The sequence below is a fragment of the Rhinolophus sinicus genome, linkage group LG12 (assembly GCF_036562045.2).
Source record: "Rhinolophus sinicus isolate RSC01 linkage group LG12, ASM3656204v1, whole genome shotgun sequence".
In the NCBI taxonomy this organism is placed as follows: Eukaryota; Metazoa; Chordata; class Mammalia; order Chiroptera; family Rhinolophidae; genus Rhinolophus; species Rhinolophus sinicus.
The window spans coordinates 65,806,323-65,829,317 of NC_133761.1; the positions used below are offsets into that span (position 1 = coordinate 65,806,323).

General features: G+C 49.7%; 1 protein-coding gene across 6 annotated transcripts; it reads left to right on the forward strand.

Annotated features, from left to right (window-relative positions):
- The first annotated feature begins 640 nt into the window (after positions 1–640).
- Positions 641–22,587, forward strand: LHX9 (LIM homeobox 9). 6 transcript variants are annotated; one of them, XM_019750803.2, is made up of 9 exons: positions 641–1,147; positions 1,483–1,805; positions 1,903–1,993; positions 2,201–2,271; positions 7,142–7,260; positions 9,198–9,400; positions 10,435–10,790; positions 17,263–17,465; positions 18,696–21,205. In XM_019750803.2, exons 4-9 carry the CDS (start codon positions 2,244–2,246, stop codon positions 18,951–18,953), a joined length of 1,167 nt encoding a protein of 388 aa, XP_019606362.1. In that variant the 5' UTR covers positions 641–1,147; positions 1,483–1,805; positions 1,903–1,993; positions 2,201–2,243; the 3' UTR covers positions 18,954–21,205. The 6 variants fall into 6 exon arrangements, with proteins under 6 accessions (XP_019606362.1, XP_019606363.1, XP_019606366.1 ...); XM_019750807.2 differs by lacking the exon at positions 18,696–21,205 and adding an exon at positions 21,653–22,587 and having other exon boundaries at positions 648–1,147; XM_019750804.2 differs by lacking the exon at positions 1,483–1,805.
- The last annotated feature ends 408 nt before the right edge of the window (positions 22,588–22,995 follow it).

Consider the following 22,995-nt stretch of genomic DNA (forward strand, 5'->3'; position numbering starts at 1 on the left):
GGCCCTCTGGATATCCTGCTCTGTGCGGGAGCGCCCGGCGCTGGGCGGAACTCGTCCCCACTAAGGGTTTTATGGTTGGGCTCAAGACACAGAACCTCCAGACTCGCGGCCCCCCTTCCTGAGACTCTGGGTGTAAAAGAGCAAAAACTGGGAACCATGACTCTAGGGGATTGGGAGATTCCTGACGACCGCATCTTGTCACCCAAAATTTGTATTCTAAAGTGTGAGGGGTGTGTGGTTCAGTGCGCGCGCCTCTGTGCGCGCGCGCCTGTGTGTCTGTAGAAGGCATGTTTTTACCACAGACCTAAAACGGTTCGTCACCCAAAGAGGATAAAATCCGCTGCTTTGGACAGGGGTGCGTGAGAGCACCTAAGCGTTTTCGGGTGGGTGTTGCCGTCCATCCATCCATCCAATGGCCTCGCCAGCGAACACAGAAGCTGAACCGGGAAGGCTTGTCTCCTCCCTGGCTGCGAAAACGGACGGAGATGGGGGGCTTCTCGGGGAGAGAAAAAAACTAAGGAAGCTGGGATGGGAAGGGAAAGGCGGGATGAGGGGAATTTAGAAGGCGAACTAGTGGACTAGGTAGCTGATGGGACTGGCTGGTGAGGCCAAGTGTGCGGGTGGAGAGAGGGGCTCTGTCCCGGGTGCTCCGAGCCTCATTCGGGATTTGGGATGGGGAAAGTCGGAGGGCTTGGATTAGGGGCTCTTGCGGGACCCGTTGCCATCCCTAAACTGTGTGGCGGCGGAGTGGGCAAGCTCGGGGAATAGGGGGATCCACCCCTGCCCAGCCGCACGTGCCCCGCATCGCACACTGTTTTCTCAGGCGGCTCCCAGGCGCGCGGGCGCCCCAGCCCACAGCGCCCTGGGCGCACGCACCGCCGAGGAGCCACCGGGGGAACACCGAAGAGGGGCGGGTACGGAGAGTGGCACTGTCATCGAGACCTGCACCCCGCAGCGGCCAATCTCGCAGCTCACATCCCCTGCCCCTGCGGTGATTCCCCGCCACGCCCATCTCTGGCTGCAAGGGGCGCACCCGGTGGGGGAGTCGGTCAATCATTGCCCAGAGGCCGGGCTTCCCGGTTCTCCGTCTGCTTCCCCGCGGCCTGATTGCTCCCGGGGCTGCTGGCCCTCAGGGACCTGAGACCAGGTAACAGGGCCCTCACCTGTCCCGGGTCTGGGAGTCTGTCCTCGTCCCCGAAAGGCTCGTCTCCCAGGGCTGCAGTCGGTTCTCCCCTGGAAGGTTAATCGCCATCCCTGCCTCCTTGCCGGGCCGGGCGGGAGAGAGACCTCCCGTAGGCGCTCTGACCCGCCGACAACGCCCCCCTGGAACGCCAGGCGCACCCCAAAGTGCCAGGTTCCCGCGCCCCGCCCCGGAGTGCCGAGAGTCAGGAAGGACCGGGAGGGGCGGGCGGATGTGCGGTGAGCAATCCAGGGCTTGGCCCAGCTCCCCGCACGAGCTACCGCCCCTCGCCGTCTATGCAGGCTCCCGCTGGCGACCGCATCTTCTGGGTGGGAGGGAGCACCGGAAGGCCACGGCCGGATGGGGACCGGAGCCCAGGGCGCACTGCGAGACTCCAGCCTCCCGCGGCGCCCAAGCCTCAAAATGCTGCGGCTTTATGAGGTTCAGTAACCGTGAGGCCTCCATTAACACCTCCCCGGATTATTGAGAGGCTGCGAGGGCGGGACGGAACGCGTCTCCCGGCACCGGCCGGGGGATACTCTCTGCGCCCCCCTCCTCCTGCTCCTCCCGCGCTGGAAGCATATACAGAAAATAAAAGACAGGTGGAGGGATCTGCGGGTCAGAGGTGAGGGATGAGAGAGAGAGAGAGAGAGAGAGAGAGAGAGAGAGAGAGAGAGAGAGAGAGAGTTCCCATCCAAAGATTTATTTATTTGGATTAACAGAGGACGCTCGGCGAGGCCTGAGGACCGGCCCGCACCTCCCGCTGCCACCTCGCGGGACACCAGAGTCTTAGGGGGACGTCTGGACCTCAAGGTAAGGCCCGATGGACTCTGCCTGGCCCGAGCAGGTTTCTGTCGTGGGCGCGCGCTGACCCGGGTGGGGGGCAGGGCGGACCCACTGCACGCACGGCGGCTGGCACCTGAGGTCATAGCGGGGGAGCGGTTCCGACAACCCTCGGGTGGGAGGAGGCGCGCGGGGTCCCCGCCGCCACGCCCGCTGACGCGCAGCTCTTGTCTGCAGGACAGCCACCATCGCGGCGTGAGCCGCACCTTGGGCTCCGAGGATGCTGACCGGTACCACTCTAGAGGCAGGTGAGTTAAGTGCCCGGGGCCTTGTCGTTTTAGCTGTCCTTTTCCTTGGGCCAGTGTGCATATCATGTGTGTGAGTGTGTGTGCACACGCGTGTGCGCGCCGTCACTGGGAGGAAGGAGGAAGAGGGGTATGTATTTGTCTTAGAAACGACCCTGCGCTGCATAGGCTCTAAAATAGACAGTGTCAGTCAGAGTCTCCAGACAGGCTTCCTGAAAGCCGTGTGTCCCTGCTTCAGCCTTTCTCCTGAGGGTCTGCCTTATCACTGGATGGAGGTGGGGGCGGAGGTCGCGGTGCCCCTGAGCCGCGAGTAGTCGGTGGCGCGGAGGGCTGCGCTGGGACCCTCGGTGGGGCTGCCGGGCATCTCCTGCTGGGAAGGGGTAAGAGACAGTGCAGACCGCGTTCTCACCCGGGCAGGGCTTCGCTACAAAGCGGCTTCATCCACGTTGCTTTTGTTCACTCCGCCGTTTCAGCGGACGCGGTGCGGGACAGGTCGGTTATGCCTGGGGCGGCGCTGCAGATGTCAGGTAAAGGGCCTGCAGATTGCAGAAGCGCGCTGTCCTGGACTCGGCGGCCGCCCCCTTTTGGAGAAGAACCGGGTCTGTGGAAGACAGGGGTGTGAAGGGAGCAGGCGGCCGGCGGAGGCTTTGCGGGCGCGGAGAGGGTGCGTGGTCAGGCGCACACGCAGCGCGGCCCGGGTACCCTCCGCTCATCCCAGCCTCCGGCCCACTCCCCTTGGATTCCGAGGCCTCCCTAGAGGGACTGAATCAGGCGCGCCCGTGAGGCAGCGCCAGTCTTAACCTGCCACCCTCGCTGGTGGGGAAGTTTGGCACATTGAGATCCCTCTGTCCACCTACTGGAAAAAAGCCCGGCGCCTCCTGGCCATTGGATCCCCGCTCGCGCAGCATAGCCGGGCGCCCAGGGCTGGGTGGCGCCGCACTCGGTGAGCGGTTCCCACCCACGCGAAGGCACTGACTCCCGAGCCCTCGGGTTCTCACGACAGTGCCCAAAGCCGAATGCTGCGTGAGCAGCCGCACTTTCGAGACCAAGGGGGCTCCTTAACCAGCTCACTGGGCTCAGAAGGAAAGGTGACCTCTGCCCTTTGAAGGGCAAACCCGGGGGCACAGGATCTTGGCCTCCAAAATCCAGGTCTAAAGAGACCTCGAGCCGCTTACGATCTTCGGAGACGCAGATCTGCTGGGTTATTTTCCTCTCTGGACCCCAGCGCCTCTGCTGCCCCTGGGGAAAGCCATGCATCCTCTCGCCTTTCCCTCCGGGGAATTGGGTACCGCCCTCGCCCTGGTGGAGAATCCAGCACCTTGAACCCTCAGTCCGCTCCTGTGCCCCGCCAGAGTCCAGCCGATGGGGGACTGGTGGGCAGAAAGAGGAGAGGATGGCGTGTGCCCAGCTGTGCGGGAGGGAATCTCTGGGCGGGTTCGGCCCCGTTGCTCCGAACGGAGCCCCGAGTTCAGAAAGGCGACTCCAGACGGTGTTCCGGGCTTCGGGCAGGGCGGATGGCTTTTATGGCACCAGCCGACCGTTCTGCGGGTCGCCGGGCCCGGCCCCTCCACGTGAGAGGTGCAAGAAGGCAGAGCCACAAAGCGCTCTCCTTAAAGTGTTTACTGTCCTTTGAGAGTGAGGGGGAGCGAGGAGGGGCCTTTAGGTAAATTTCCAGAGCTCCGAGACGCCCCAGGTCACGCACCCGATTCTCCTAGCATCCTCTTCCACCCCACTCTTCCTCTTTGAGGCACTGCAGGAGGAAGCTGGGTTGCAATTTCCGCAGACCGAACAAGGACCTCCCAAACTCGGGCAGCCCCCCTTCCCCACCCCTCGCGTTCGGCAAACTTCCTGCGTCGTCTGAGGAGGCGTCCTGCAGTTCGCTTCTTTATGGGAGTGGCCAGTCCCACCGGGTGCGGGAACTTATAACCCGACGTTTATAGGAAAAAGGAGGCAACCCAGAAGGCGCCCTGCCCTCCTGGTGTCTGATGCTAGTTAACACATATGCGTGGAACAGAGGGCCGAATGAATGAATGAATGAATGAATGCATGAATGGAGGGCTGACAGGACTTCTGTCCTTGGCTGCCCTGGAGACTTTTCACAAAGTTCTGACTTTTTCCTGGAGTTGTTGGTTAAACTTTCACTTCATGGAATCTCCAAAGTTTCATCTCTTGCAAGCAAAGAATGGGTTCTTCGCTGTTTTCGCCGAGAAGGACCAGAATTCCAGCAACAGCCAAAGTGAATTCCAACCCCTATTTGGAAGGCGAGGGGCAAGAGTTTTGCTCAGAGACTAGAGAAAGCGGGTTCCTGGATTGAGGTCCCATCTTTTTCCTCGGAGCCTCCTTGGGTGGACGGATGCTCGTCTCTGAGACTCCTGCTTTCTCCTCCTGCTCGGGGATCTGTGTCCATTTAGCTGCTGATTTGTGGGAGGCGACCTGCTCTGGTGACAGGACCTGCCGTCTCAGGAAGGCGGCTGTCCCAGCCCCTCCTTGGAGCCCTTCGTTGTGCACGTGGGTTTGCCAAGCTCATTGATTTCCATACAAAGGGGCTGATTACATTTACTTACAGTAAACAGCCTTCCAGTTGTCTGGTAGGGCTTCCAAAGTGTGTGTGTGGGGGGCAGTCTCCAGCTTAGTCCACTTGATCGGCTTCATTTCTGTGTGAAATTGTGTTTTACGAGCTGCATTCTGGTACCCGGAGGACTGCAATAGCGCCCCGTCTGCAAATAACATCATTTTTGACCCTGAGAAAAGAGCAAGGGGAAGCATGGAGTCTTGGGTTTCATGCAAGAGGTGACTTCAGCAGCTTCAGAAAACGATGCTTTAGGACAGGAAGTCAGGCTGCTGCACGGCAGTCTTTCCCTCCCTCCCTCCATTCTTACCTGCTTGCCTGCCTTCCTCCTCCTCGCTCCTGTCCTGCCTTTCTTCTGCACCCCATTCTCATTCTTTCTTGTCTCTTCCCTCTTCCTTCCTTCTTTCCTCCTTCCGTCCCTTCCTCCGCTCCCTCTCCCTTCTGTCTAGATTTGAGTGCAGTTCCTTGTAGGTTTCGGAAGAGGGAAGCGAGTCTGCCACCAGGGGACTCCCTGAGGTACCAGGACGTGTCAGGACTTGACCCCGCTGTTCCCTGGAAAGTCGTGGGGAGCGGTGGACAGGCAGGCAAGAGGGAGGAAAGGGGCACCGAGCAGCCTGGGCTTCCTCCGGTCGGGTTAAAGCTGGGTTGGTTCCTGCCACTCCTGCTTCAGGCCCCGGGGGGACTTCTAGTGGTTTGAATGAATCAACAATCTCAGAGTATTGTGGACACTTTTTTATAGGGCCGAGGAGAGGCTGCCGCTAACGGGAACAGAGGGACACAGAACAGTCTGGCCTCCTGTGGGGTACAGGTCTGCTGTTCTGCATGTCAGCTCTCACCTTCCCCTTCTCCACAGCGAGGAGCCCCTTTCACGTCCTCCTAAATGTCCCATTTTTCAAGTCCCCTGTCCTGCCAGGGCAGTGGGAACAGAACGCAGTAAGGCATGGACCGAGCTCACGCAGTCCCCGAGTCGCTGCCCACATTGACAAGTTCTAAAGGGGACACTAGACTCACCAGCACGTTCCCTTCAGACCTGAACTTGGTAAGAGAATGCAGCACCCCAAGGCCACGTTCAGTTGCAGACTCACGCCTGCAAGTAGGCCACGCCCCTGTTCTCTACACTCATCTTTCAAAGAAAATCATTTTGCTGAATGTAAACTCCAGAAACATAGGCTCTCCTAGCCCCTTCTCACTTTGGGGGACTCGTTGGCCCCTGGCAAGGCCCGCACCCCTCCGGGGAGGTGAGGCGACCTGCTTTTAAAACATGAGCTGAGGAAGAGGGGTGGAGGAGGGAAGGCTTGTCTCTCCAATATTTAGTTATTTGGGGTCCCGGTAAGCTGGGGACCAGAAAGTCCACACAAGAGAAACCCAAAATTTGAAGCTGGCTGTTCTGTTTGCCTTGAGCCAGGTCTGGTCCTGAACTTGGACCAAATAGGCCGGTTGGCTGCCTCCTGCACCAGGGCGGGGGGGGGGGGACAATAAGGGCTCCTTTAAAACGGGATTGCTGGGAACTCTTGGAAGGGTGTGTGTGTGTGTGTGTGTGTGTGTGTGTGTGTGTACGCGCGCACGCGCGCGCTGTGGGGGGGAGTAAATGCCCCCACCCACTACCTCCCCCAGCTCCCCCCCTTTGTAATGTTTGTCCCCGCTTGCCCATCACCAGGGGGTTGAGAGGAGTATGACAGGTCTTTGTTGTCTGAATAAAAATCGGTGGCAGCTCCTGGGAGAGAACTCCTCCTACTAAATTATCAAAAATGGGCTGGCTTTAGTCTCTTAACAAATTGGACGCAGCTCCGGCAGGAGCAGTCCCCAACCCAACCTACAGGCGCTGGGAACTTGCAAGCAGCCAGGGACCGCCGAAAATAGCACTTCTTTTCCTTCCTTTGTGTTCAAAACTATTTTCTTTCCGCACAGATTTTGTCCCCCCCTCGCCCCACCTCCCGCTGCAGTTGTTTCTCATTAGTAACTCGATCTCTCGGAGCCGTAAGATTCGTCTTCTTCGTCTCCCTTCCGCTCCGCCCGTGTTTGTTTGTTTTCTGCACGTCTCTTTCAGGGAGCCGCTGGGGCGGTTTAGCCCCCTTCTTTTTCTCCTTCTTTCCCAAGCGGACCACCTTCCACCCTGTCTGCCTCTTTCTTCTTCCCTGTCTTCCTCTTGCCCTGTGTCCCCGAGCGTCTCCGCGCTCCTGCACCGCGCAGCCTTTGCGGTCCCTTCTGCTCCTTCCCTCGGATGAGCTGAGAGCCCAGGGCGCGTGTATATGGAAATAGTGGGGTGCCGAGCAGAAGACGACGCGTGTCCTTTCCGCCCCCCAGCCATGCTCTTCCACGGGATCTCGGGAGGCCACATCCAAGGCATTATGGAGGAGATGGAGCGCAGATCCAAGACCGAGGCCCGCCTAGCCAAAGGCGCCCAGCTCAACGGCCGCGACGCGGTAAGGAGGGCCCCAGGCGGGGCTGGCGCCCTGCGCGCTCTGGAAGCCGAGTCCCGGTTCCCGGCGGCCCACGGAGGATGGCGGGTCGTGGGGACGTCCGCTCCAGACTGGCGGGTGGGTTTTCTCCGGTCACCTTATCTGTGGGGCTCAGAACCGGGCACCTCTCTGCCTTGAAATGTCTCCACTACTGAGACCCCGCGCTCTCCACCCTCTGCCGCAGCTGTTCCCCGGAGAGATGAGCGAGCCGGGAGCGAGAGGATGGGGACGTCCTCTTCTGCAGACCTCAGACTCGGTTTCGGGTTCCCTGGGCTCCCGGGAGCCTCCCCGGCGAGTATCGCGGCCCGAAGCGCGAGCTGGGCGCGGGCGGTGGGCGGACTGCTTGGTGTCCGGGCCAGGCGGGAGCCCTGTGGCTCTGGTCTCGGGTCTGACGACGGGACCTTTGGAGTGGACTGGAAATGTCTGAGCCACCTCCACTTTTCCGGACGCTCGGAGTTCGGCACCCCCAAACCCAGCGATTTCCCGGGTCTCTGGCAGCCGGGCTCGGCCCGTCTAGCGAGTCAGGACTGCGCTCCGCGCCCGGGCAGGACGCTTGTCATGTGCAGGGAAATCTAATAAAAAGCCGGAGGAGCGGGGTCCTTGGCCGGAGCGCGAGAAAGTGCTAACCCTTAAACGATGTAATCCACTACCACCGTCACTACTATTCATAATAACAAGAGGCATGTCTGCTTCATAAAAACTCAATTAATAATCTACGAGCTCCCCACTTACGAGCAGGAGGGGAAAAAAACTACAAAAGCCTCCGGAAATGATTTCAGCCCGACCGAGCTGTGGGGACCCTTAGGCACCCCACCGGGAGCTGTAGCTCAGCCTAACCCGGGGAATGCTCTGGGCCCGCCTGCCGTGCTCTGGGTCCACCAAGAAGTCGAGTTCGTGGGCGTTTCTACGTTTAAAACACGAATTCAGCGCACGTCCCTGGTCTGATCTGAGTCGAGGGCGATACTGTCCCTTTCCAGGCCCGCCAAAGTTTCGTCCAACCCATTTCTGCTGGTTTGGAGGGAAATAAAAGTCCAGCGGTTAGCTCCCCCCCCCCCCCGTTTTGTAGTCATCCTGTTTAAAAACAAAAAGCAGCACCCCGAATTTTGCGAAGGGGCTGGCTGGGCTTGTCCAGGTGAGATTTCCCGTTCCTGGACGCCTGGGTGGGGACGCAGGAGGGAAGCTGAATTTGGGCACCAAACAAATTTTCAGGACAAAGATCTCCAAGGTATGTGGAAGCCAGGGAAAGAGGCACTGTCCAAAGAGGACGGGACAACGGGCCCTTCCTGGGAACAGGCACTAAACACCCTGGCTAGGAGGAGAACCAGTATCCTTGAAAATTGGCGAAAGCAAGACCTGACAAATATATCCCGCTCAAAACAATGGAGCCCGACCTCTGAGCACAGGCATAAAAATCTAGCCATTTCTCTCAATGTCAAGGCTGTTCACAGGAATTTAGAGAAACAGAGTTGTTATCGTGTTTGTTTAAAAACAACCGTGCTCGCCCAAACTTCCTTTCCATTCCCCAATAACAATTTCCCTTGTTTGATGTTGTATGCCTTGAAAGCCACACTTTTTAGCTTGTGATTTTTCGAGTTTGGAAACATGCGCCAAACTATCGTCCCTGCGCTCCCAGCCCTTTAAAAAAGAGGTTCGAGGTGGCCGGCCTGTCCTTGTCCTTAGGGGACCCGTCCCGGGAGGACGGACCGTGGGCTGAGGCGGACGGCGTAGAAAGGGAGTGAGCGCAAAGGGAACTTTGCAAAAGCTTCCCGGTGTTGACCTTGGCACGCTGGCCCCTGACCCCGGCGGTGCTCCGCGAGCGCCCCCGGCTCGGCTGCCCCGGGACCCCGCGTCCTGCGGCCCCGCGTCCTCCTCAGCGTGCGGTGTGCTTGCCTTCCTTGCAGGGCATGCCTCCGCTGAGCCCGGAGAAGCCCGCCCTGTGCGCCGGCTGCGGGGGCAAGATCTCCGACAGGTACTACCTGCTGGCCGTGGACAAACAGTGGCACCTGAGATGCCTGAAGTGCTGTGAATGTAAGCTGGCCCTCGAGTCCGAGCTCACCTGCTTCGCCAAGGACGGCAGCATTTACTGCAAGGAGGACTACTACAGGTATCCCCGCCCCTGTCCCTGGCGCCCCGCTACACCTGGCAGGGCCATCTGCCCGAGCCTCGCTCGGCCTCGGCTTTTGCCCCTTCGGGGAGCAGTCATCAGCCCCCAGACCAGGGAAGGCCACTGCACACGCCTTCAAGCTGCTGCCCCCCAGACGGCCGGTGAGGCTGGGTGGGGCGACCCCAGGGTCCGGAGCGTTTTCGGTGAAGAGCGCGCGCTCGCGGCCCCTCGCAACTCTCGGAGGGAACCGGGGGAATCGTGGAAGACTGAACGAGTGTGTTCCGGTCCTCCGAGACGACAGCGGATTTTTTTCCGTTTACTACGAACTGGCAAGGTCCGCGCCTTGGTAGTGAACTGGTGGCCCGGGTAGTAGCCGCTGGGTGTTAGGTTTTCGCGAGGGGTGGCGGGAGACCATGGAAATGACCATGGAAAGAAAGGATGGCCGTTGCCGAAAGCCAAGCCATTCAGCTCCGAGCCCCCTTTGCCGCTGCTGAGAACCGGCCTGCCAGACTCCACAGCGGCCGGCGGGCGCGTTTATTGACTTCCCAGTGGTGCTGTGCAGGTGACCTAGCTCTGCGCGCAGCGAGCGAGCAAGGCGGCTAGAAAAGAATACGCTTTCCCCTGCAAAACTGTCGTTGTCCGGGGCTGTGTCTGCCTGCATGCTTTACGCACACTCACACACCCATAAATAACACCACCCTTCCTTCACAGGATGTTTGCAATCGATGAAATGTTTTCACTTGCATCGCAGTTCAGTATTCTTTCCGCAGCCTTGGGAGTTAGCCAGTGCAGGGTTTTTGTATTTGTTGTTGTGGCTTTTAATTTCCATTTTACAGAGAGGGACACTGAGGATTAGTCACTCAGTTCTTCCGATTTTAATGTGAGGGTTCTTTGTCCCGTTGCCTAGAACAGGTCAACGAACAAGTGAAATGAATGCCCAAGTCGGCCCTGTGCTCTCCCCACCCCAGGTGTAGCGGGAGGGAGATGGCCCTGCCTGGCCTCAACCAGCGCCTGACTCCACTGTTTCCTTCCAGAAGGTTCTCTGTGCAGAGATGTGCCCGCTGCCACCTTGGCATCTCCGCCTCCGAGATGGTCATGCGCGCCCGAGACTCTGTCTACCATCTGAGCTGTTTCACCTGCTCCACCTGCAACAAGACCCTGACCACGGGCGACCATTTTGGCATGAAGGACAGCCTGGTGTACTGTCGCGCCCACTTCGAGACCCTCTTGCAAGGGGAGTACCCACCGCAGCTGAGCTACACTGAGCTGGCGGCCAAGAGCGGAGGCTTGGCCCTGCCTTACTTCAATGGCACGGGCACCGTGCAGAAGGGGCGGCCCCGGAAACGGAAGAGCCCAGCGCTGGGAGTGGACCTCGTCAGTTACAACTCAGGTGGGTGCCGACCACCACCCGCTTCGGCCCCGGACTCTGCTACCTTGAGACGATTCCACTGAGCTCCTTCCGGCCCAAGATGGGCTTCCAAGAGGGTGCTTTGCTTAGTAGGCCCATCCTGCCACTGCTAGTCCCTTTCACGCAGAAGGGAGGGAAAGATGGAGGAGGAGAGGAGGGGGAGAGGGGGAGGGGGCGAGAAGCGGGGGTGGGGGGCGAGAGAGGGAGGGGGAGAGAGAGAGAGAGAGAGAGAGAGAGAGACCTTTATTTAGGTTGTGGCGAGAAACACATTCATTACCATAGGCCTGTGATGACTTCCCCACCCGGCAGAGCCAAGTCCGCGGTGCCCCTTAGTTAACGAGCCCATTAGTTTCTGGCTCCCAGTTGGAGCAAAACAGCCCCAGGGCAATTCCTGTGTGGAAGCCACATTATAGATCCTGGAGAAGGTTTTTCTACTGAAAAAAAGAAAAAAAAAAGAAATCTTCAGAGCCCAAGCCCAGTCTGTCTAGAGGGGCACAGGTTGTGGCTAATCAGGAACACAGTTGGCAAGTGTTGAAAAACCAAACCCCTGATCTTGGTGACAGGCAGCTGGCGGGGTGGCCATCAGTGTGCGCAGCTGAGCTGGCCCGCGCCTTCCCGGGGTCAGGGCACTGGGCTTGCCAGCTCCTTTCCCGGGTGGTGAACCAGCAGGCACCCAGCCGGCGGAAGACAGAGCGCCTCCAGGTCAGGCGCCCTGAGGAGCTTCCTGGTGTCTCGGGCCGCCTTTCGGTCCTTCACCTAAACACAATGCAGAGACCAGGCCACAGAGCACACTCTTTCTCGCTTTGGGCACATACCTATTGTGGTCAGTCTCTCTCACCCACCCATTTCCTGTTTTCGGTAGCCTGCCCGCACCCTCCACCCTCCAGGTGGGGACGGTGAGGACCACAATTCTGAGCAGGAAGGATGCTCTTCTTGTGAGCCCCAGCCCTGGGAAAAGCGGTTCCTGAAGCCCCAGGCCAACGTTGAGGGGCCTAAGGACTGGCTTTGCTGCTCTGACGTCCCTGGCCCTGGCGGGGACCTTCAGTGGCCAGCAGAAGAGTCAGACTAGGGAAGTCCAGTCTGTTGGAGGGGACCTTGGGGAGCTCCTGGTGGCAATCCCACTCCCTTACCATGAGCACCCGGTATCAGCCCAAGTGTGGACAACGCAGAGCATGGATCTTGTTAATTCTCCAGTCCCCACGTGCATGGTAGGGCTCCTGAGCTTTGCTGGTTCTCAATACTGCCCCGCCAGATAAGTAATTTGCCCAAGGGAATCACATTGCCTGTGGGAACTAGGAGTCCTGCTCTGAGCCCAGTGTTTTCAGGGGAGGCCCCGCTGGGTCAGCCCTCCAGCTCTCTGCTCGGCTCCCTCCTGGGGATATCGGCTGAGGTCACTGATGGGGACGAATCTGTTTCGGGTAAGAGCCGTGCTCTGCATCCCAAGGAGAGTGCAGAGCGGGGAGCCCAGTGCGGCTCCACTTGTCCCTAGGGGTTCACGCCAGGGTCACTAGACGAAGGCAAAAGGGCTGGTCGACTCACCGCGGCCCCCACCTGGATGGGTTTGTGTCTGGGCGGCGGGTGCATCCCCAGGTTTTTCTAACCCTTGGCTTAGGGTCGCGGCCTCGCGCTGGCCCTGCCAGCGCTCAGGCCAGAGCTCTGGTTCGGGCCACTTTGCGCGGCGTGGTTACTGGGTCTCCTTTGATGCCTGGTTCCCGGAGGCAGGACAGACAGGGCAGTAATTGTTCTTTATTAATAGAAGATGAGATCCGAGTCTGGAGCCACTCACTAAGGCTCTAGTGCCCTAATGAGAGAGAGGGAGAGAGAGAGAGAGAGAGAGAGAGAGAGAGAGAGAGAGAGAGAGAGAGAGAGAGAGATCACTAGTAAGTCCCTGGGAAAAGAGGGAACCCCTGAGATCCTGGGAAGGTCCGAAAGTGTGGAGGACATTTTCAGCCGAGAGGTGACAAGCCTGGTTTCCCTTGTTTATTTAATCAAATCAGCTAAATTGGATTCCCCTTTGGATCTTACATTAGAAAGACCTAGAAGCTTTGAGGACAGTAGAATTCTGTTTCTCCTACTGCCCCAGGAGAACTAGTGAGTACAAATTTATTTCTTAAAAGGAATGAAACTTTCCCTCTATGTAGGTCTTTAGTTTGCAAATTAGAGTTGCTGTGAGGTTACAGAGAAAGTTGAGGCTGGAGGATGCAAGAGGTGCTGAGAGCCCTCCCCCAAGGAGTTTGTGCATCATTTCACCAGATGCCTCTTAATTAACACCCACCCCATCCTTTCTGGACTTTCCCCAGATTCACCAGTAAATACTATATAATTCTTTAAATTCAGGTGAACGTAATCTGGAGAAATAGCATTAAAGATGCCTGACCGGAAACCAACCCACCATTTAAAAAAGTGTTTATGAATCTAATGCCAGCTTGTTACAAAACCAGCAACACAAACACTTCAGTGAATTAAAAACGTTAAAAAAAACAACAACACAAAATAAAATGGACTCACAGTTTTAGCTCAGTTATTTATTTTTTAAAAACTTTCTTTGGACCTTATATTGCCATCTATCTCTGCCTCAGTGTAAACTAGTTTCAGAAAGAGTAATGTTGATACTAAACAAATATAATTTATACATTGATATAATTTCAAAGACATGTACACAAAATATGTTTATGATTCGAAGACTTCCAGAGAAGATGTGAAGCTTGGCAAAAATCATTTAGAGCTTGCCATAAGGCACATGACTTTGAGTGAAAATATTCTGAATTTAGTTATTCCTTTGTGCAGTATCAGGGAGATATTTTAGGAGACATGGCAAGTTGATTGGGAATACTGGATTGAAATAAAACCTTCCAGGGGTGAGAAGAAGACTTAGTTTAGGACAGGCAGCTCTTGTTTGTTTGGGCAATTTAGCATTAATCGAGAGACAAAATTTTTGCATCTTCTCAAAATCTGCCTTAGGTTGGTTCTTGGCTTCCAAACTTCGGAAGCTCCTGGTAGCTGTTAAATTAGCCTGGCACTGACCCCTAGTGGTCTCCCAGGGATCAGTTAGTCTCAGAGGGTTACACACCTTCAGAACAGAAAGTCACTTTATGTATAGGTGACCATTTCATAAATGACTGGAAAATAACATTTAGATCTTCTCATTAACTTTATAATGCCAGATGTGTACTTATAGGTGTATGTTTAAGGCAGTCTTAAGAGTTATCATTTCAGCTCATAAATCAGGGTGAATAAACCCCTATAGCTTTAGAAGTACACCCAGGGGAAACACAATCACTTGTAAGTTTACATAATGCAATTGTAGTTACACATAAGTAATTTAGAATAATGCACTGAGTTTCTCTGTAGAAGAAATAGATTGCTCTATTAAGTTGAATAATGTGACAGGAAAATCATATATAGTCATATCTGTTCAATAAAGAGCTAACAATTTCCTTACACACCAAATTGTGTTCTATGTGAGAACAGGTCCCATCGCTGTGTTTCATGCACTAAAATTCTCTGCTGAGTTTTGAATCAGCAGCCATGAACATAGAATACATTTTCAGAGAAATGATTTTATCAAAACCTTTCCGTAGTTATTTTTTTTTTTTTTTTTTTTTTTTTAATGGAGGTTTAAAGTGTGACATATTTTTTTTTTTTTTTTTTTTAAAGATTTTATTGGGGAAGGGGAACAGGACTTTATTGGGGAACAATGGTCAAATTGTTGTCCTTTCAATCTTAGTTGTGGAGGGTTTTGTTCAGCTTCAAGTTGTTGTTCTTTCAGTCTTAGTTGTGGAGGGCGCAGCTCAGCTCCAGGTCCAGTTGCCGTTGCTAGTTGCAGGGGGCACAGCCCACCATCCCGAACCGGCAACCTTGTGGTTGAGACTCCAACCAACTGAGCCATCCGGGAGCTCAGCGGCAGCTCAGCTCAAGGTGCCGTGTTCAATTTTAGTTGCAGCTGCCCACCATCCCTTGCGGGACTCGAGGAATTGAACTGGCAACCTTGTGGTTGAGAGCCCATGCTCCAACCAACAACTGAGCCATCCGGGAGGCAGCTCAGCTCAAGGTGCCGTGTTCAATCTTAGTTGCAGGGGGCAGAGCCCACCATCCCTTGCGGGACCCGAGGAATTGAACTGGCAACCTTGTGGTTGAGAGCCCACTGGCCCATGTGGGAATCGAACCGGCAGCCTTCGGAGTTAGGAGCACGGAGCTCTAACCGCCTGAGCCACCGGGCCGGCCCCTCCGTAGTTATTTTTCACAAACTTCATTTTAAAGGCTAATGAGTATGTAGTTCTGTTAGAAATCATACTTATTTCTTAAGAAATATTGTTTCAGGGAGGGAGGATGGCTAAACACCAAGTTAAGTCTTCTATCCCAAGTGCAATAATATTCCATTTAATGTGCTGTTCAGGAAAAGTTACGTATTACATATGCTAGGAATGAAATCTTATGTGATGAAGCCTGCAGTGGCTAGGTGTGCCTCGCTGACCGTTTTGTTGTGGGTACATTTATAATCTGACTGTGAAATATAGCTCAGTTTACTGGAGATAAGTATAGTTTTATAGTAGGTGGTAAGATGCGATTTCATCTATCTGAGGATAGGAATGTACAATTCTGTATGACATTTGAACTTGACGTATCCCCACTGGGCTGGAATAGGATCAAATGTAAAGTATATTCTCTCTCGTATCTCTGGGCATATGTTACCCTGGCTGGGTAACATAACATTTGGGTGTATGTGTCGAACTGAAAGTCCATGTCAAGTTGATTTGATTTTGCACTAAGAGTCACTCACGATTTTATCAATGACCAAAGATGCAAAACCTTGATTGAGTGCCCATGGGGCTCCCGGCCCCATGCTTGACCTGGGAGACTCGCAGGTGAATAGATTGTCCTCTTTCCCTCAGTGAATGGACCTGCTCTGTTGTCTTATGTGCCCCCCACCTCTGTATCTTAATGGAATTATGAACAAAGGAGACCATCAGTTCTCCTTGTTACATGAGGGAGAATTTGTGGTAAAATGGATTTTGTGATGTGGCTGACCTCTTGATTAATGATTATAAAGCTACTGAGTTTCTGTATATATGCTGATTTACTGAAAATATTTTTTAAAAAAGGTGTTCTAACCAGAGCATAGCAGGCAAATAATATTTTACCAAGCAGAATGGAAGAGCTAATATTAAGAGATACCTCACTTTCCTTTCTTCAGGAGTCAGGTTTCTTCCCTCTCCCCCGGACCTCCCCACCCCCACTGATGTTAAATATTATGTTAAAATGCACCCGAATGTGGAATGACCAGATCTGAATATACATCAGATAAATACTGATCTAAGATTTACAGAAAAAAAAATTGCCATGCCCTTTAAGTTGCGAAGTTGACCGAATCAGTAAATATTTAGCCAAATGTTTTCATTCCGTAATCATATTTACTATGCAGAGCCAGTATGAAAATGACCTTTTAAATGCACAGCTTTACATCCTGGGGATAATGACCTTCAAGCTGGTTTCAAAGGCTGGGCTGTGTTGCTCTCAGTGCTGAGGAGGGCTTTGCAAGGGGAGAGAAGATGACACCTCCTTATAGCAGGCCAGCCAGGGGCACAGTTCAAACCCCAACCACACACCTCCCAGCAAAAAGGGCCAGGATCTGAGTCTAGAAATAAGCGTCCTCAGTGTCTCTGAACTGTGAGCTGTGGGGAGCACTTCAGGCATGAACCGCGTGAAGGGAGTCAGAGCTCGTTACGGTCCAGAAATACTTATTAAAATCACTCCAAGGAAAACTCTTCTCTTCCTGGTATAGCCCTATAGAATTAGCCCAGTTATAGCTAAAGCCCTCAAAAAGAATATTCGTATGATTACAGAAGAATCTACAGATTTTTATTGGGGAACTTTTTCCCCTTCCCCAGCCACTTTCTAACATTTTTCCTGATCAAGAAGGCTTGAGGAATGTCAGAAAAGGCTACGAACTGGAACTGACATGGTTTCTTCTATACTTGGTGGGCTCTCAGAAACCCTCAGATTTGAGAGAACTGAAATAATTTGCTTGCATATCCCTCATGACAGAAAGCAGTGCTTTTGGACAGTATGTCTGATTTCACAAATACACACACAACGTGGAGTCTCTAAAACCTGCCTACCTGTGCAGGGGTGGTATGCTGGTGTACATAAATTACATCTGAAAAGGAGTATTTCCTTTCACCTGTGGAGATTTCTCTCACTCCCACACTTACTGGCTTATTCATCTCAGGTTTGTCTAGCAACCATTAGCATCTAATATTTTTCTCTGACGTACGCTTTGGTTGTGTCCCCCTCAACAGGTTACTTGGGCAATTGAGCTCTGTCTCTTGTCTGGATACCTCTCCTAACTGCGTTGACAGCCTTTTCCCCATAGCATCACCCTACAGCCTGCCATCATTTCAGCCAACGCGAGAGTTCCCACTGAGCCCTTGTTTGTTCACTGTTATCGCCACAGGTTGCAATGAGAACGAGTCGGACCACCTGGACCGGGACCAGCAGCCTTACCCGCCCTCCCAGAAGACCAAGCGAATGCGCACCTCCTTCAAGCACCACCAGCTGCGGACCATGAAATCCTACTTTGCCATCAACCACAACCCGGACGCCAAGGATCTCAAGCAGCTTGCTCAGAAAACAGGCCTGACCAAAAGAGTTTTGCAGGTAAGAAGGCTCCGGCATCGGCTGTGCGCACATCTCCCTTCCCAGTAAAAACAGTTCTCTTCCCTGTTTAGAGCGATACAGGTATTTCCTCTACTGCTTATCATTAGTTTACCTGAGCTATCCTGCTAGAGGGTGTACGGAGGTTTTGCAGGGGCTTCCAGGAGGGTGTCCCAAGAGAGACCCAGGTCTTTAAAGATGCAGCCACGTTCCCCCCACGGATGGAGAGAGGGGTCCATCAAAGCCAGCACAGTTTCCCTCACTGCTCTGCAAAGGCCAGTGATGTCATTTGCACAAGCTGTGGCTTTAATGATTTCTGTCATGGTAGACATAGACTCATGGGGGAACTTCCAGGGCTGTGTTATCAGCAAACTCTTGGCAGCTTCACTCACATGTTATGACCTTGCAAATTCAGGTCAACCCCGATTTTTTAACAACTCCAGAAAAGCCACAAGTCTGAGTAGTGTCTCAGCAACCAATTGGAGCAGATATAGTTCCCCATGCTAAGGAACCATATTTAAAAACTAAATACTTGGAGTTAGATCTGCTGTCCAGTTGTTTTCCTAAGCTCGGCATGGTAAGAACATAGAACTAATGGAATTGTGGCGCATTGCTGTGGGTCACCTGTGACCCGCTTCCATGTCTCCGTGACAAATAGCGGGCATTTTAAATTCTGCCAACCAATTTTGGGTTGCTTGGCATCTGGTGACCCTGGAGGTCTAATGCCAAATAGACCTGCTGTGTGTCAGACTCAAGAATAGCCTGAATTCTGTTTTCAATGATGTTCATTTCATATGAGTGAGGCCCACTCTGAGACGCTTTCAATGACCCTACCCTCTCCCCATTCTCAAAGGAGTAGGGTGGATGGGTCAGGGTGAACTTTACGCCCTCTGTCTCTGTGCCTTCGTTTTCATGGTATCTCCACTTACCCGTCAGTTGTCCCAAGTGGCACTTGTTAATGCTGGGGGGAGGGGAATATGTGCAGTTGAGACAATATCTATATTGACTATATTGACTGACTCTGTTCTTAAAAAAAAAAAAAAAGCCAAAAAAAAAAAAAGCAAGCCCTTCTCTCCCAAGAAAAAGAAACAATTATATTTAAAAAGAGAAACACATATTCAACACAAGGAAAAAGAAAAAAAAAAAAAAAAAAAGAGGAAAGAAAGAGGAAAAAAAAAAAAAGGACTCTAAAAATAAACATCGGTAAAGAAATCCATTGGGATTGGTTTGCAGGTTTGGTTCCAAAACGCCCGAGCCAAATTCAGAAGGAACCTTTTGCGGCAGGAGAATGGGGGTGTTGATAAAGCTGATGGCCCGTCGCTTCCGGCCCCGCCCTCAGCAGACAGCGGAGCTCTCAGCCCACCCGGCACAGCGACCACTTTAACAGAGCTGCCCAATCCCTCTATCACTGTAGTGACCTCCATCACCTCTAACACGGACAGCCACGAATCTGGGAGCCCCTCACAAACTACCTTAACGAACCTTTTCTAACATTGGTTGTTTTTTTATTTTTTAATTCTTTCTCTTCTTTTTATTCTTATTCTAATTATTATTATTTTATTATTTACAAGACTTTTCCCCCCCCTCCTCACCCACAAGATATTTGGGAAATAAAAACAACAGCTTGGTGTGTAGCATCTGCAGCCACTGGCAAATGAGTTTACAGTATTGTCTCCTTTACAAAGTGTTTTTCCTTTTCTTTCTTTTTTTTTTTTTTTTGTCTACAAAGTGTATTTGGATTTAAAAAAAAATTAATTAGCTCTTTCAGTCGGTAAGGGGAGTTTTTGAATCATTCTAAGTGCCTCTTAAAATTGTATGTTACTTATTTCCAGAATCTCACTCAAAGGAAAAAAAAAATTGGCATTTTTGATGGGTAAATAATCATATTCCTAGTTAAATGATTATGGTAATAAAGTATCAGATAATTAAACCATTATTTTTTAAATATTGCAATTGTATGGGTACTTACGAAATTCTGAAAACTTCACATTTTTTAATTTTAAAACTGAAAAACTGTTTTGATTACTCCTTTCTCTTACAAATGAGGGATATGATTAAATAAAAGCACTAACTGTAGCAACTCAAAATATGAAAGATTAATTAGGTAGGAAATCTATTCTAGGAATGTGATTTTTCCTTCTCTTAGGGACGTACATCCCAACAAAATTTTTGTTAGTTATTTGCTTGTCAACATTTCAAAAATACTTGAACTCCCTGTGTATCCTTGAAATTCCAAATAGAATTTGAAATTCTATACTTTGAACCATCTAAAGCTAAAAATGATAGTTGTAAAACCATTCTTTCTAAATTAGTTTTTTCCCCCAGGGAAAATGGAAATAAGTAAAATATAATTTTTTAAGAAGTCAAAAAAAAATCAGTATAATTTAATTAAAAGCTCTATTAATTGGCTTAGCTGTACCATGATATTGTATCTGGCATTCTATATGAATAATGTTAAAAAAACAACAACTTAGTAGTCTCATACCAACAATGAGAATTCTTTGGTTTTGTTTTGCTTTTATTTTACTTTGGCACAGGTTGATATATTTGTCAGAAAAAACTTTTCTGACACCAGAGATTTGAAGTTATTAGTCTTTTATTGTAGATAAACTCAGAAGCCTTGTGGATGCTGATCTGAATCTATTTCCTAGTTTACAGTAGCATTTTATTTTCTTTTAATTTAAGCTAAAATCTTAATTGGTCTGGGCAGTGGTGAATGTTCATCTATATGCTTCTGTTGTAGTTTAAATACCAATTAGATTGTGGATTTCCTAAAAAAAAATAAAATAAAATAAAAAAAGAAGTCAAGATATATGTCTTGCTTTAGTGGATTGTTAAGAATAATTTTGCACATATTCCCCACTTTTTGGACCCCTTAAATTTCCTCTGGAGGTCGAAGTGGCTATTTAATAGATTTTAAAGGTGTCCTTCTGGCTGTAGAAATGTGTGGTCACATATGACACTTCACTGCCCACGTTAAAGTGCATTATTGTAACTTTTGCTCAGGGTCTTTAGAAAACTAGCACAGAAAGTAGCTTATTTTTTAAAAACAAAGATGATGGAAGATAAGTTAACACTGTAACAGAAGAAAGGTGTGATTGCCATTATATATTTAGCAAGTGTGGTTATCATCTTATATGGAGCTTAAATCTTGACTTTTCATATTTCTATTACATTTTGGGCATTTACCACTAACCAGACCAAACAACCTTGGTAAGGCTGAGATCTTATTAATACACTTTTACAGGTAAAATATTGATACTTATAAATTTTGTTCTTTGACAGAACAATATATGGTACTATAGGTCTACTTTATTAAGTAGACTAATTATAACTCAGTTCTCCTATGTGCCTTATGATAGAACTTGGAAGTAAGTTTGTGAAAAATCAGGATATATGTGTTGTTTGTTAAATTAACTGTTTGAAGCCCTTTTGACACCTCACTAGTTTTGTACTGTTTTACCTCTTATTTCTGAAACTCTTTTTATGGTGTATCCTGTTAGAGGGGACAAACATGTCATAGAAAGCAGTTGTGCACCCTTTCAAATATAGTTGATAAATCCAATAATCTTATATATTGAGCTTCGTGTTTATAGTACAGTAAGTGGTCTAGCAAAATTGTCCATGTTTCTTTGTTTATTGATAAATGCATTGTATAGAAACTATTTCCCCTAAATATTTATGGACCAAACAATTGTGATATATCCTATTAAATTTGTGTGAATAAACCATTTTGAATCTAAGGAGTTTTATTTCCCATCAGTTTTGTTTAAGGTTTAACTGGACTAGTGCGTTTCCAATATCTATATGTAAAATCTATTAAAATAGTAATACAACAAGATTTTAACTATTCAAACATACCAATAGTTTTGAGATTTCCAAACTTCTGATTCATTTTAAATGTACACACCAGTGCACATGCAATGTAATTCAACTTAGAATTGCCTTTGAATATATTTTCTTATAATAAAAGTAATGCCCCAGTGATTTGACTCAGCCCAATTTTTAGAATTAAAAAAAAAAAAAGATAACTAGCAGATAAAGTAATTGCATGAAAAGAAATCTTAAATATGCTTAAGATTTAGGTCTATTAAGCACCAATGGATATTTGTAAATCTAAATAGAAATTGCAGACCCCTAAAAGCCAAGTTGCTCTGTAGTTAATAAATTGTCACTATGATTTTTTTCAGGGAGAACAAATCTTGGGGCATTACAGCCAAACATCCCGACGTTTGAAAATTCCCTAAAGTATTAAAAGAAGGGGAAAAGTTTGATCGGAAATCCACTGCAGTGAAGACAAAGACAATATTAGGTTATGATAATCATACATTTTAAAATCTATTGAGCCAAAAAAAAAAAAAAAAAAAGCAAGCGAGAGAGAGAGACTTAAATGTCATTTACTGGATGTTAACAAAAATTCTGTTCTTTATGGGTATCTAACACAAATGGGGACATAAAGTGATGTGGTTTAAAACAAAATTAGATAAACCATGTATAAACCAGAGCAACCTGGCAGTAATACGCCCACCCCATATCTGAAGCAAATTATTATTGAAATAAAAAAATTCCACACATTTGTCAAGCACAGTAGTTAGAAAGCCCAAAACCTTCATTTCACCTGCTTGCTAATGTGTATTAGTCCTATCTGTTAACGGCATTTTCCAATTGTAAATTCAGAGAAAATGATCACTCACTTAAGAGTATAGGGATCAAACCCCAGTAATTTTAGTATTATTGTTTATTCCTTCCTTTTTAAACAGAAATCTCTGCATGCACTTTTACATCTGTCACCTCTAGTGTACATCTCTGTATGATGACTTCTCTTTGCTGTTTCTTGTATGATAAATAGCTTTCATTAATAAACATTTTATTTGATGCGAACATAGTTAACTTTATGTTAAACACACACTGTTGAAATTAATTTTGAACACTGTCTTAAGAGGCAGCATCATACCTTTCCGACTTGTTATACTTAGGAGAAAAGTCAAACAATATCTTGAGGTTAAATTCTGGTAGTCTAGGATACAAATACTTGGTTTTTAACTTTTCATGACTTCTTATTGTGTCAATTGACATGTGTATTAAAAAAAACAAAGACAAAAAAAAAAAAAAAACACAAAGAAAACCCAAATTACAACAAAACTAAACCTCAGTATAAACTATCATGTAAAATTTCAGCAACTTTTTTAGATTATTAGGGTAAAATTTATAGATCCTCTGTCAGTTTACATGTTTGCTATGCAATGAGCAAATTTATTGAAATATACAAGTATATTCTGAACTATGAGAAGCTCCAGTCTTGGCATAGTTCTAGTGACATATGATATTAAAAACAAAGCAGCAAGTGGAAAGAAAAATGTATGTAGGAATGAGGTTTTTTAATTGTTGCAGGGAATATTTGAAGAAAGAATTTTTTAATGGTTCCTATTTAGCTGTATATCCAAAGCATATGTTAAGCAAATTAACATATAACTTTCCAGAAAATTTTTCATTATGATGAAATTTTTATTATATACAAATAAACCCTATGTAA

Excerpts from the sequence above, each read along its gene's own strand:
- LHX9 (XM_019750801.2), top strand. The coding sequence starts at position 7,087 with ATGGAAATAGTGGGGTGCCGAGCAGAAGACGACGCGTGTCCTTTCCGC. Across the intron at positions 9,401-10,434 it reads TGCAAGGAGGACTACTACAG|AAGGTTCTCTGTGCAGAGAT; the intron begins GTATCCCCGCCC and ends GTTTCCTTCCAG. Across the intron at positions 17,466-18,695 it reads TGACCAAAAGAGTTTTGCAG|GTTTGGTTCCAAAACGCCCG; the intron begins GTAAGAAGGCTC and ends ATTGGTTTGCAG.